Here is a 17,500-nt window from a genome sequence, read left to right on the forward strand (position 1 = left end):
ACTGGAGACTCCTTACACACACACACACACACACACTGACACTGGAGACTCCTTACACACACACACACACACACACACACTGACACTGGAGACTCCTTACACACACACACACACACACACACACACTGACACTGGAGACTCCTTACACACACACACACACACACTGACACTGGAGACTCCTTACACACACACACACACACACACACACACTGACACTGGAGACTCCTTACACACACACACACACACACACACACACTGACACTGGAGACTCCTTACACACACACACACACACACACACACACACTGACACTGGAGACTCCTTACACACACACACACACACACACACACACTGACACTGGAGACTCCTTACACACACACACACACACACACACACTGACACTGGAGACTCCTTACACACACACACACACACACACACACACTGACACTGGAGACTCCTTACACACACACACACACACACACACACTGACACTGGAGACTCCTTACACACACACACACACACACACACACTGACACTGGAGACTCCTTACACACACACACACACACACTGACACTGGAGACTCCTTACACACACACACACACACACACACACACTGACACTGGAGACTCCTTACACACACACACACACACACACACTGACACTGGAGACTCCTTACACACACACACACACACACACTGACACTGGAGACTCCTTACACACACACACACACACACACACACACACTGACACTGGAGACTCCTTACACACACACACACACACACACTGACACTGGAGACTCCTTACACACACACACACACACACTGACACTGGAGACTCCTTACACACACACACACACACACACACACACACTGACACTGGAGACTCCTTACACACACACACACACACACACTGACACTGGAGACTCCTTACACACACACACACACACACACTGACACTGGAGACTCCTTACACACACACACACACACACAGACACTGACACTGGAGACTCCTTACACACACACACACACACACACACACTGACACTGGAGACTCCTTACACACACACACACACACACACTGACACTGGAGACTCCTTACACACACACACACACACACACACTGACACTGGAGACTCCACACACACACACACACACTGACACTGGAGACTCCACACACACACACACACACACACAGAGACACTGGAGACTCCACACACACACACACACAGAGACACTGGAGACTCCACACACACACACACACACTGACACTGGAGACTCCACACACACACACACACACACACACTGACACTGGAGACTCCACACACACACACACACACTGACACTGGAGACTCCACACACACACACACACACACACACACACACACTGACACTGGAGACTCCTTACACACACACACACACACACACACACTGACACTGGAGACTCCTTACACACACACACACACACACACACTGACACTGGAGACTCCTTACACACACACACACACACACTGACACTGGAGACTCCTTACACACACACACACACACTGACACTGGAGACTCCTTACACACACACACACACACACACACACTGACACTGGAGACTCCTTACACACACACACACACACACACACACACTGACACTGGAGACTCCTTACACACACACACACACACACACTGACACTGGAGACTCCTTACACACACACACACACACACTGACACTGGAGACTCCTTACACACACACACACACACACACACTGACACTGGAGACTCCTTACACACACACACACACACACACACACACTGACACTGGAGACTCCTTACACACACACACACACACACTGACACTGGAGACTCCTTACACACACACACACACACACACACACACTGACACTGGAGACTCCTTACACACACACACACACACACACACACACACTGACACTGGAGACTCCTTACACACACACACACACACACACACACACTGACACTGGAGACTCCTTACACACACACACACACACACACACTGACACTGGAGACTCCTTACACACACACACACACACACACACTGACACTGGAGACTCCTTACACACACACACACACACACACACTGACACTGGAGACTCCTTACACACACACACACACACACACTGACACTGGAGACTCCTTACACACACACACACACACACACTGACACTGGAGACTCCTTACACACACACACACACACACACACTGACACTGGAGACTCCTTACACACACACACACACACACACACACTGACACTGGAGACTCCTTACACACACACACACACACACACACACACTGACACTGGAGACTCCTTACACACACACACACACACACACACACTGACACTGGAGACTCCTTACACACACACACACACACACACACACACTGACACTGGAGACTCCTTACACACACACACACACACACACACACACACACACACACTGACACTGGAGACTCCTTACACACACACACACACACACACACACACACTGACACTGGAGACACCCTACACACACACACACACACACACACTGACACTGGAGACTCCTTACACACACACACACACACACACACACTGACACTGGAGACTCCTTACACACACACACACACACACACACACACACACACTGACACTGGAGACTCCTTACACACACACACACACACTGACACTGGAGACTCCTTACACACACACACACACACACACACACACTGACACTGGAGACTCCTTACACACACACACACACACACACACACACACACACTGACACTGGAGACTCCTTACACACACACACACACACACACACACTGACACTGGAGACTCCTTACACACACACACACACACACACTGACACTGGAGACTCCTTACACACACACACACACACACACACACACACTGACACTGGAGACTCCTTACACACACACACACACACACACACTGACACTGGAGACTCCTTACACACACACACACACACACTGACACTGGAGACTCCTTACACACACACACACACACACACACACACTGACACTGGAGACTCCTTACACACACACACACACACACACACACACTGACACTGGAGACTCCTTACACACACACACACACACACACACACACTGACACTGGAGACTCCTTACACACACACACACACACACACACACACACTGACACTGGAGACTCCTTACACACACACACACACACACTGACACTGGAGACTCCTTACACACACACACACACACACACACACTGACACTGGAGACTCCTTACACACACACACACACACACACACACACTGACACTGGAGACTCCTTACACACACACACACACACACACACACACACACACTGACACTGGAGACTCCTTACACACACACACACACACACACACACACTGACACTGGAGACTCCTTACACACACACACACACACACACACTGACACTGGAGACTCCTTACACACACACACACACACACACTGACACTGGAGACTCCTTACACACACACACACACACACACACTGACACTGGAGACTCCTTACACACACACACACACACACACTGACACTGGAGACTCCTTACACACACACACACACACACACACTGACACTGGAGACTCCTTACACACACACACACACACACACTGACACTGGAGACTCCTTACACACACACACACACACTGACACTGGAGACTCCTTACACACACACACACACACACACTGACACTGGAGACTCCTTACACACACACACACACACACACTGACACTGGAGACTCCTTACACATACACACACACACACACACACACACTGACACTGGAGACTCCTTACACACACACACACACACACTGACACTGGAGACTCCTTACACACACACACACACACACACACTGACACTGGAGACTCCTTACACACACACACACACACACACACACACTGACACTGGAGACTCCTTACACACACACACACACACACACACACACACTGACACTGGAGACTCCTTACACACACACACACACACACACACACACACACTGACACTGGAGACTCCTTACACACACACACACACACTGACACTGGAGACTCCTTACACACACACACACACACACTGACACTGGAGACTCCTTACACACACACACACACACACACTGACACTGGAGACTCCTTACACACACACACACACACACACACACTGACACTGGAGACTCCTTACACACACACACACACACACACACACACTGACACTGGAGACTCCTTACACACACACACACACACACACACTGACACTGGAGACTCCTTACACACACACACACACACTGACACTGGAGACTCCTTACACACACACACACACACACACACACACACACTGACACTGGAGACTCCTTACACACACACACACACACACACACTGACACTGGAGACTCCTTACACACACACACACACACACACTGACACTGGAGACTCCTTACACACACACACACACACAGACACTGACACTGGAGACTCCTTACACACACACACACACACACACACAGACACTGGAGACTCCTTACACACACACACACACACACACACACACACACACACACTGACACTGGAGACTCCTTACACACACACACACACACACACTGACACTGGAGACTCCTTACACACACACACACACACAGACACTGACACTGGAGACTCCTTACACACACACACACACACACAGACACTGGAGACTCCTTACACACACACTGACACTGGAGACTCCTTACACACACACACACACACTGACACTGGAGACTCCTTACACACACACACACACACTGACACTGGAGACTCCTTACACACACACACACACACACACACACACACTGACACTGGAGACTCCTTACACACACACACACACACACACACACTGACACTGGAGACTCCTTACACACACACACACACACACACACACACACTGACACTGGAGACTCCTTACACACACACACACACACACTGACACTGGAGACTCCTTACACACACACACACACACTGACACTGGAGACTCCTTACACACACACACACACACACACACACTGACACTGGAGACTCCTTACACACACACACACACACACACACTGACACTGGAGACTCCTTACACACACACACACACACACACACACACACTGACACTGGAGACTCCTTACACACACACACACACACACACACTGACACTGGAGACTCCTTACACACACACACACACACACACACACACACTGACACTGGAGACTCCTTACACACACACACACACACACTGACACTGGAGACTCCTTACACACACACACACACACACACACTGACACTGGAGACTCCTTACACACACACACACACACACACACACACACTGACACTGGAGACTCCTTACACACACACACACACACACACACACACACACTGACACTGGAGACTCCTTACACACACACACACACACACACACACACTGACACTGGAGACTCCTTACACACACACACACACACACACTGACACTGGAGACTCCTTACACACACACACACACACACACACTGACACTGGAGACTCCTTACACACACACACACACACACACACACACTGACACTGGAGACTCCTTACACACACACACACACACACTGACACTGGAGACTCCTTACACACACACACACACACACACTGACACTGGAGACTCCTTACACACACACACACACACACACTGACACTGGAGACTCCTTACACACACACACACACACACACTGACACTGGAGACTCCTTACACACACACACACACACACACACACACTGACACTGGAGACTCCTTACACACACACACACACACACTGACACTGGAGACTCCTTACACACACACACACACACACACACACTGACACTGGAGACTCCTTACACACACACACACACACACACACACTGACACTGGAGACTCCTTACACATACACACACACACACACACACTGACACTGGAGACTCCTTACACACACACACACACACACACACACTGACACTGGAGACTCCTTACACATACACACACACACACACACACACACACACTGACACTGGAGACTCCTTACACACACACACACACACACACACACACTGACACTGGAGACTCCTTACACACACACACACACACACTGACACTGGAGACTCCTTACACACACACACACACACACACACACACTGACACTGGAGACTCCTTACACACACACACACACACACACACACACACACTGACACTGGAGACTCCTTACACACACACACACACACACACACACACACACACACACTGACACTGGAGACTCCTTACACACACACACACACACACACACACACACACTGACACTGGAGACTCCTTACACACACACACACACACACACACACTGACACTGGAGACTCCTTACACACACACACACACACACACTGACACTGGAGACTCCTTACACACACACACACACACACACACTGACACTGGAGACTCCTTACACACACACACACACACACACTGACACTGGAGACTCCTTACACACACACACACACACACACTGACACTGGAGACTCCTTACACACACACACACACACACACACACACACTGACACTGGAGACTCCTTACACACACACACACACACACACTGACACTGGAGACTCCTTACACACACACACACACACACACTGACACTGGAGACTCCTTACACACACACACACACACAGACACTGACACTGGAGACTCCTTACACACACACACACACACACACACACACACAGACACTGGAGACTCCTTACACACACACTGACACTGGAGACTCCTTACACACACACACACACACACACACTGACACTGGAGACTCCTTACACACACACACACACACACACTGACACTGGAGACTCCTTACACACACACACACACACAGACACTGACACTGGAGACTCCTTACACACACACACACACACACAGACACTGGAGACTCCTTACACACACACTGACACTGGAGACTCCTTACACACACACACACACACACACACTGACACTGGAGACTCCTTACACACACACACACACACAGACACTGACACTGGAGACTCCTTACACACACACACACACACTGACACTGGAGACTCCTTACACACACACACACACACACACACACACACACACTGACACTGGAGACTCCTTACACACACACACACACACACACACACTGACACTGGAGACTCCTTACACACACACACACACACACACACACACACTGACACTGGAGACTCCTTACACACACACACACACACACACACACTGACACTGGAGACTCCTTACACACACACACACACACACACACACACACTGACACTGGAGACTCCTTACACACACACACACACACACACACACTGACACTGGAGACTCCTTACACACACACACACACACACACACACTGACACTGGAGACTCCTTACACACACACACACACACACACACACACACACACTGACACTGGAGACTCCTTACACACACACACACACACACACACACACACACACACTGACACTGGAGACTCCTTACACACACACACACACACACACACACACTGACACTGGAGACTCCTTACACACACACACACACACACACACACTGACACTGGAGACTCCTTACACACACACACACACACACACTGACACTGGAGACTCCTTACACACACACACACACACACACACTGACACTGGAGACTCCTTACACACACACACACACACACACACTGACACTGGAGACTCCTTACACACACACACACACACACACTGACACTGGAGACTCCTTACACACACACACACACACACACACACACACACACACACTGACACTGGAGACTCCTTACACACACACACACACACACACTGACACTGGAGACTCCTTACACATACACACACACACACACACACTGACACTGGAGACTCCTTACACACACACACACACACAGACACTGACACTGGAGACTCCTTACACACACACACACACACACACACACAGACACTGGAGACTCCTTACACACACACTGACACTGGAGACTCCTTACACACACACACACACACACACACTGACACTGGAGACTCCTTACACACACACACACACACACACTGACACTGGAGACTCCTTACACACACACACACACACAGACACTGACACTGGAGACTCCTTACACACACACACACACACACACACACACACACACACACACTGACACTGGAGACTCCTTACACACACACACACACACAGACACTGACACTGGAGACTCCTTACACACACACACACACACACACTGACACTGGAGACTCCTTACACACACACACACACACACACACACACTGACACTGGAGACTCCTTACACACACACACACACACACTGACACTGGAGACTCCTTACACACACACACACACACACACACTGACACTGGAGACTCCTTACACACACACACACACACACACACACACACACACTGACACTGGAGACTCCTTACACACACACACACACACACACTGACACTGGAGACTCCTTACACACACACACACACACACACACTGACACTGGAGACTCCTTACACACACACACACACACAGACACTGACACTGGAGACTCCTTACACACACACACACACACACACACACACAGACACTGGAGACTCCTTACACACACACACTGACACTGGAGACTCCTTACACACACACACACACACACACACTGACACTGGAGACTCCTTACACACACACACACACACACACACTGACACTGGAGACTCCTTACACACACACACACACACAGACACTGACACTGGAGACTCCTTACACACACACACACACACACACACACAGACACTGGAGACTCCTTACACACACACTGACACTGGAGACTCCTTACACACACACACACACACACACACTGACACTGGAGACTCCTTACACACACACACACACACACACACTGACACTGGAGACTCCTTACACACACACACACTGACACTGGACACTCCTTACACACACACACACACACACACACACACTGACACTGGAGACTCCTTACACACACACACACACACTGACACTGGAGACTCCTTACACACACACACACACACACACACACACACACACTGACACTGGAGACTCCTTACACACACACACACACACACACACACACACACACTGACACTGGAGACTCCTTACACACACACACACACTGACACTGGAGACTCCTTACACACACACACACACACACACTGACACTGGAGACTCCTTACACACACACACACACACACACTGACACTGGAGACTCCTTACACACACACACACACACACACACACACACTGACACTGGAGACTCCTTACACACACACACACACAGACACTGGAGACTCCTTACACACACACACACACACTGACACTGGAGACTCCTTACACACACACACACACACACACACACTGACACTGGAGACTCCTTACACACACACACACACACACACACACACACTGACACTGGAGACTCCTTACACACACACACACACACACACACACACACACACTGACACTGGAGACTCCTTACACACACACACACACACACTGACACTGGAGACTCCTTACACACACACACACACACACACACTGACACTGGAGACTCCTTACACACACACACACACACACACACACACACAGACACTGGAGACTCCTTACACACACACACACACACACACACACTGACACTGGAGACTCCTTACACACACACACACACACACACACACACACAGACACTGGAGACTCCTTACACACACACACACACACTGACACTGGAGACTCCTTACACACACACACACACACACACACTGACACTGGAGACTCCTTACACACACACACACACACACACACACTGACACTGGAGACTCCTTACACACACACACACACACACACACTGACACTGGAGACTCCTTACACACACACACACACACACACACTGACACTGGAGACTCCTTACACACACACACACGCACACACACACACAGACACTGGAGACTCCTTACACACACACACACACACACACAGACACTGGAGACTCCTTACACACACACACACACACACACACACTGGACACTCCTTCCTGATGTATAAACACAATCCTCGAGCTTCCTCGTACCTCCTCGTGTTCCGCCTTCTGCAGTTCTCGCCACTCCTCGGTCACGTGACTGAAATCGACGAGGTTCATGGGAACTCTGACGGCTCCGATGGCATCGTGTTTGGAGAAACGATCAAAATCATACACGGTCATGAGCAGAGTTTTTCCTCCCAGCTCTGAATACGGAACCTGCACACATCATTTCACCTTCAGCAACAAACACCACATGAGAGCTGCTCAAGTCTTCAGCTGAAGGATCTGTGATGTGGATTCTGTGGTCAGTGATGTGGATTCTGTGGTCAGTGATGTGGATTCTGTGGTCAGTGATGTGGATTCTGGGGTCAGTGATATGGATTAAGTAGTCAGTGATGTGGATTTTCACCTTAAAAGTGAAACTCTCGTTGAATGTGGGGTTCAGAGTCTTTCTGTGGATTTTAGTCTCAAACTTCTTCTTCTTGTCTGGGAGGAGACAGAGCTTGACGTACGGATCTGAAGTCCCGCTCATGTCCATGGCAGCCAGATCTTCTGCCTGAATCACTCCTACCATGAGCTGAGATAAAGAGAATAGATTGAAGAAAGAAGGAGAGAAGCTGTGGTGTGGAATTCTTTAGTCTGTAAGTGGACTGTACCGAGTTCTCGGTGAAGCTGTAGTCTAAACTAAACTGAAGTCTTCCCAGATTCACCTCCTCTTTACACTCCGTCTGTTTCTCCTGAGGTTTGGGATCATGACGTGGAATCTGAAATACATTCAGTCTGCAGTGAGAGATCACACGCGTCACGTCACGCTTTATATACTGATATGTGATGTAAAAGCTCTGCTATGACCTGAGTAAGACCTTCATCTCTCACAGTCACCATGTCGAAGCTGTCCTTTCTGCTCTTCTCTTTCCCTGCTTTCTCCTTTTTCCTTTTAAACACAAACTTCCTGCAGACGCAGAAGCTGCAGCTGAGAACCAGGAGCAGCAGGATGAAGCACAATGCCACCAAAGCCCAGGAGGGAACTGGAGCCATGTTTACACAAACAAATAAACATCTGTAATCTACTGAGGAGTTGTTTACATCCTCCATCAAATCAGCCGTCAAAAATATCTTTAGACTGAAATATTTCACTTTTAACAGCACTTTCTGAGCAATCACAATAACATATATATATATATATATATATATATATATATATATATATATATATATATATATATTTATAGAGAGAGAGAGAGAGATCAATAGCATGATAGATAGATAGATAGATAGATAGATAGATAGATAGATAGATAGATAGATAGATAGATAGATAGATAGAGAGAGAGAGAGAAAGATATAGAGAGATAGACAGATAAACAATCCTGTGTGTGAAAGTGTAAGAAAACATCAGTGTTTTTTCTCACTCTGGACTTTGTGGAGTTCATGCAGTAGTTTGGTTCTGATGGAGCTCATTAGTCCTCCAGGTGAGTTTTGGGGTGGGGCCTGAGTGGGCGGGGCTTCAGTAGGTGTTAGAGCTGCAGAGGTGTTTATCTTCTCCATAGCTGTGGTCCATCCAGGAGATGGAGCCAGACCAGCCTCCAGATCACTCCCATGCATTCTGTTTCAGGGATTAAAGATTAAAGATTAAAGCAGTGAAAATCTGATAAAAGAGAAAATGTAACTGATCATATTTAATGAAACAGCAGAGATTAATGAATACTAGTTACGACTCGTGAAAATAAGTGAAACATTTACATGTAAATGAATCAAATGAAAAAAAAAACCCGGTGAAAATGTAGGAAACATCTGAAATGTCTAAACACACACGTGTAATTTTAGGTGTGTATAATGACACGTGTGTGTAATTTTAGGTGTGTGTAATTTTAGGTGTGTGTAATTTTAGGTGTGTGTATTTTAGGTGTGTGTATTTTAGGTGTGTGTAATTTTAGGTGTGTGTAATTTTAGGTGTGTGTATTTTAGGTGTGTGTAATTTTAGGTGTGTGTATTTTAGGTGTGTGTAATTTTAGGTGTGTGTAATGAGACGTGTGTGTAATTTTAGGTGTGTGTAATTTTAGGTGTGTGTAATGAGACGTGTGTGTAATTTTAGGTGTGTGTAATTTTAGGTGTGTGTAATTTTAGGTGTGTGTAATGACACGTGTGTGTAATTTTAGGTGTGTGTAATGACACGTGTGTGTAATGAGACGTGTGTGTAATTTTAGGTGTGTGTAATTTTAGGTGTGTGTAATTTTAGGTGTGTGTATTTTAGGTGTGTGTAATTTTAGGTGTGTGTAATTTTAGGTGTGTGTAATTTTAGGTGTGTGTAATTTTAGGTGTGTGTAATTTTAGGTGTGTGTAATGAGACGTGTGTGTAATTTTAGGTGTGTGTAATTTTAGGTGTGTGTAATTTTAGGTGTGTGTAATGACACGTGTGTGTAATTTTAGGTGTGTGTAATTTTAGGTGTGTGTAATTTTAGGTGTGTGTATTTTAGGTGTGTGTAATTTTAGGTGTGTGTAATTTTAGGTGTGTGTAATGAGACGTGTGTGTAATTTTAGGTGTGTGTAATTTTAGGTGTGTGTAATTTTAGGTGTGTGTAATTTTAGGTGTGTGTAATTTTAGGTGTGTGTAATTTTAGGTGTGTGTAATTTTAGGTGTGTGTAATTTTAGGTGTGTGTAATTTTAGGTGTGTGTATTTTAGGTGTGTGTAATTTTAGGTGTGTGTAATTTTAGGTGTGTATAATTTTAGGTGTGTGTAATGAGACGTGTGTGTAATTGTAGGTGTGTGTAATGAGACGTGTGTGTATTTTAGGTGTGTGTATTTTAGGTGTGTGTAATTTTAGGTGTGTGTAATGACACGTGTGTGTATTTTAGGTGTGTGTAATTTTAGGTGTGTGTAATTTTAGGTGTGTGTAATGACACGTGTGTAACTTTAGGTGTGTGTAATGAGACGTGTGTGTAATTTTAGGTGTGTGTAATTTTAGGAGTGTGTAATTTTAGGAGTGTGTATTTTAGGTGTGTGTATTTTAGGTGTGTGTAATTTTAGGTGTGTGTAATGAGCCGTGTGTGTATTTTAGGTGTGTGTAATGAGACGTGTGTGTAATTTTAGGTGTGTGTAATTTTAGGTGTGTGTAATTTTAGGTGTGTGTACTGACACGTGTGTGTAATTTTAGGTGTGTGTAATGACACGTGTGTAACTTTAGGTGTGTGTAATGAGACGTGTGTGTAATTTTAGGTGTGTGTAATTTTAGGAGTGTGTATTTTAGGTGTGTGTAATTTTAGGTGTGTGTAATTTTAGGTGTGTGTAATGAGACGTGTGTGTAATTTTAGGTGTGTGTAATTTTAGGTGTGTGTAATGAGACGTGTGTGTAATTTTAGGTGTGTGTAATTTTAGGTGTGTGTAATTTTAGGTGTGTGTAATGAGACGTGTGTGTAATTTTAGGTGTGTGTAACTTTAGGTGTGTGTAATGAGACGTGTGTGTAATTTTAGGTGTGTGTAACTTTAGGTGTGTGTAATGAGACGTGTGTGTAATTTTAGGTGTGTGTAACTTTAGGTGTGTGTAATGAGACGTGTGTGTAATTTTAGGTGTGTGTAATGAGACGTGTGTGTATTTTAGGTGTGTGTATTTTAGGTGTGTGTAATTTTAGGTGTGTGTAATGACACGTGTGTGTAATTTTAGGTGTGTGTAATGAGACGTGTGTGTATTTTAGGTGTGTGTAATTTTAGGTGTGTGTAATGACACGTGTGTAACTTTAGGTGTGTGTAATGAGACGTGTGTGTAATTTTAGGTGTGTGTAATTTTAGGAGTGTGTAATTTTAGGAGTGTGTAATGACACGTGTGTGTATTTTAGGTGTGTGTAATTTTAGGTGTGTGTAACTTTAGGTGTGTGTATTTTAGGTGTGTGTAATGAGACGTGTGTGTAATTTTAGGTGTGTGTAATTTTAGGTGTGTGTAATTTTAGGTGTGTGTACTGACACGTGTGTGTAATTTTAGGTGTGTGTAATTTTAGGTGTGTGTAATGACACGTGTGTAACTTTAGGTGTGTGTAATGAGACGTGTGTGTAATTTTAGGTGTGTGTAATTTTAGGAGTGTGTATTTTAGGTGTGTGTAATTTTAGGTGTGTGTACTGACACGTGTGTGTAATTTTAGGTGTGTGTAATTTTAGGTGTGTGTAATTTTAGGTGTGTGTAATGAGACGTGTGTGTAATTTTAGGTGTGTGTAATGAGACGTGTGTGTAATTTTAGGTGTGTGTAACTTTAGGTGTGTGTAATGAGACGTGTGTGTAATTTTAGGTGTGTGTAACTTTAGGTGTGTGTAATGAGACGTGTGTGTAATGAGACGTGTGTGTATTTTAGGTGTGTGTAATTTTAGGTGTGTGTAATTTTAGGTGTGTGTAATGACACGTGTGTGTAATTTTAGGTGTGTGTAATTTTAGGTGTGTGTAATTTTAGGTGTGTGTAATGACACGTGTGTAACTTTAGGTGTGTGTAATGAGACGTGTGTGTAATTTTAGGTGTGTGTAATTTTAGGAGTGTGTAATGACACGTGTGTGTATTTTAGGTGTGTGTAATTTTAGGTGTGTGTAACTTTAGGTGTGTGTATTTTAGGTGTGTGTAATGAGACGTGTGTGTAATTTTAGGTGTGTGTAATTTTAGGTGTGTGTACTGACACGTGTGTGTAATTTTAGGTGTGTGTAATTTTAGGTGTGTGTAATTTTAGGTGTGTGTAATGACACGTCTGTAACTTTAGGTGTGTGTAATGAGACGTGTGTGTAATTTTAGGTGTGTGTAATTTTAGGAGTGTGTATTTTAGGTGTGTGTAATTTTAGGTGTGTGTACTGACACGTGTGTGTAATTTTAGGTGTGTGTAATTTTAGGTGTGTGTAATTTTAGGTGTGTGTAACTTTAGGTGTGTGTAATTTTAGGTGTGTGTAATGACACGTGTGTGTAATTTTAGGTGTGTGTAATTTTAGGTGTGTGTAATTTTAGGTGTGTGTATTTTAGGTGTGTGTAATTTTAGGTGTGTGTAATTTTAGGTGTGTGTAATTTTAGGTGTGTGTATTTTAGGTGTGTGTAATTTTAGGTGTGTGTAATTTTAGGTGTGTGTAATTTTAGGTGTGTGTAATTTTAGGTGTGTGTAATTTTAGGTGTGTGTAATTTTAGATGTGTGTAATGAGACGTGTGTGTAATTTTAGGTGTGTGTAATGAGACGTGTGTGTAATTTTAGGTGTGTGTGTGTAATTTTAGGTGTGTGTAATGAGACGTGTGTGTAATTTAGGTGTGTGTAATGAGACGTGTGTGTAATTTAGGTGTGTGTAATTTTAGGTGTGTGTAATTTTAGGTGTGTGTAATGACACGTGTGTAATTATTAGGTGTGTGTAATTGAGTGTGTGTGTAATTTAGACGTGTGTGTAATTTTAGGTGTGTGTAATTTTAGGTGTGTGTAATTTTAGGTGTGTGTAATGAGACGTGTGTGTAATTTTAGGTGTGTGTAATGACACGTGTGTGTAATTTTAGGTGTGTGTAATGACACGTGTGTGTAATTTTAGGTGTGTGTAATGAGACGTGTGTAACTTTAGGTGTGTGTAATTTTGGGTGTGTGTAATGAGACGTGTGTGTAATTTTGGGTGTGTAATGAGACGTGTGTGTAATTTTAGGTGTGTGTAATTTTGGGTGTGTGTAATGAGACGTGTGTGTAATTTTGGGTGTGTGTAATGAGACGTGTGTGTAATTTTGGGTGTGTGTAATGAGACGTGTGTGTAATTTTAGGTGTGTGTAATGAGACGTGTGTAATTTTAGGTGTGTGTAATGACACGTGTGTGTAATTTTAGGTGTGTGTAATGACACGTGTGTGTAATTTTAGATGTGTGTAATGAGACGTGTGTGTAATTTTAGGTGTGGTGTGTGTAATTTTACGTGTGTGTAATGACACGTGTGTGTAATTTTAGGTGTGTGTAATGACACGTGTGTGTAAATTTAGGTGTGTGTAATGAGACGAGTGTGTAATTTTAGGTGTGTGTAATGAGACGTGTGTAATTTAAGGTGTGTGTAATTTTAGGTGTGTGTAATTTTAGGTGTGTGTAATTTTAGGTGTGTGTAATGACACGTGTGTGTAATTTTAGGTGTGTGTAATGAGACGTGTGTGTAATTTTAGGTGTGTGTAATGAGACGTGTGTGTAATTTTAGGTGTGTGTAATGACACGTGTGTGTAATTTTAGGTGTGTGTAATGAGACGTGTGTGTAATTTTAGGTGTGTGTAATGAGACGTGTGTGTAATTTTAGGTGTGTGTAATTTTAGGTGTGTGTAATTTTAGGTGTGTGTAATGAGACGTGTGTGTAATTTTAGGTGTGTGTAATGACGTGTGTGTAATTTTAGGTGTGTGTAATGAGACGTGTGTGTATTTTAGGTGTGTGTATTTTAGGTGTGTGTAATTTAGGTGTGTGTAACTTTAGGTGTGTGTAATGACACGTGTGTGTAATTTTAGGTGTGTGTAATGAGACGTGTGTGTAATTTTAGGTGTGTGTAATGACACGTGTGTGTAATTTTAGGTGTGTGTAATGAGACATGTGTGTAATTTTAGGTGTGTGTAATGACACGTGTGTGTAATTTTAGGTGTGTGTAATGACACGTGTGTGTAATTTTAGGTGTGTGTAATGACACGTGTGTGTAATTTTAGGTGTGTGTAATTTTAGGTGTGTGTAATGACACGTGTGTGTAATTTTAGGTGTGTGTAATGAGACGTGTGTAATTTTAGGTGTGTGTAATTTTAGGTGTGTGTAATTTTAGGAGTGTGTAATGACAAGTGTGTGTATATTAGGTGTGTGTAATGACACGTGTGTGTAACTTTAGGTGTGTGTAATTTTGGGTGTGTGTAATGAGACGTGTGTGTAATTTTAGGTGTGTGTAATGACACGTGTGTGTAATTTTAGGTGTGTGTAATGACACGTGTGTAATTTTAGGTGTGTGTAATGACACGTGTGTGTAATTTTAGGTGTGTGTAATGACACGTGTGTGTAATTTTAGGTGTGTGTAATGACACGTGTGTGTAATTTTAGGTGTGTGTAATTTTAGGTGTGTGTAATTTTAGGTGTGTGTAATTTTAGGTGTGTGTAATTTTAGGTGTGTGTAATGACGTGTGTGTAATTTTAGGTGTGTGTAATGAGACGTGTGTGTAATTTTAGGTGTGTGTAATGACACGTGTGTGTAATTTTAGGTGTGTGTAATGAGACGTGTGTGTAATTTTAGGTGTGTGTAATGACACGTGTGTGTAATTTTAGGTGTGTGTAATGACTCGTGTGTGTAATTTTAGGTGTGTGTAATGACTTGTGTGTGTAATTTTAGGTGTGTGTAATGAGACGTGTGTGTAATTTTAGGTGTGTG

At 44.6% G+C, this 17,500-nt stretch overlaps 1 protein-coding gene across 1 annotated transcript in view; it reads right to left on the reverse strand.

Annotated features, from left to right (window-relative positions):
• Nucleotides 1-11,171, reverse strand: part of syt1b (synaptotagmin Ib) — a 14,987-nt gene extending 3,816 nt beyond the window's left edge. The window contains exons 1-4 of the mRNA XM_058387859.1: nucleotides 10,986-11,171; nucleotides 10,790-10,897; nucleotides 10,543-10,710; nucleotides 10,182-10,349 (exon numbers count right to left, since the gene is read on the reverse strand). Of these exons, the coding sequence (XP_058243842.1) occupies nucleotides 10,182-10,349; nucleotides 10,543-10,710; nucleotides 10,790-10,897; nucleotides 10,986-11,171 (630 nt within the window). The remainder of the gene's footprint in view (nucleotides 1-10,181; nucleotides 10,350-10,542; nucleotides 10,711-10,789; nucleotides 10,898-10,985) is intronic.
• Between the last annotated feature and the right edge of the window lie 6,329 nt (nucleotides 11,172-17,500).

The sequence above is a fragment of the Hemibagrus wyckioides genome, linkage group LG04, assembly GCF_019097595.1.
Source record: "Hemibagrus wyckioides isolate EC202008001 linkage group LG04, SWU_Hwy_1.0, whole genome shotgun sequence".
In the NCBI taxonomy this organism is placed as follows: Eukaryota; Metazoa; Chordata; class Actinopteri; order Siluriformes; family Bagridae; genus Hemibagrus; species Hemibagrus wyckioides.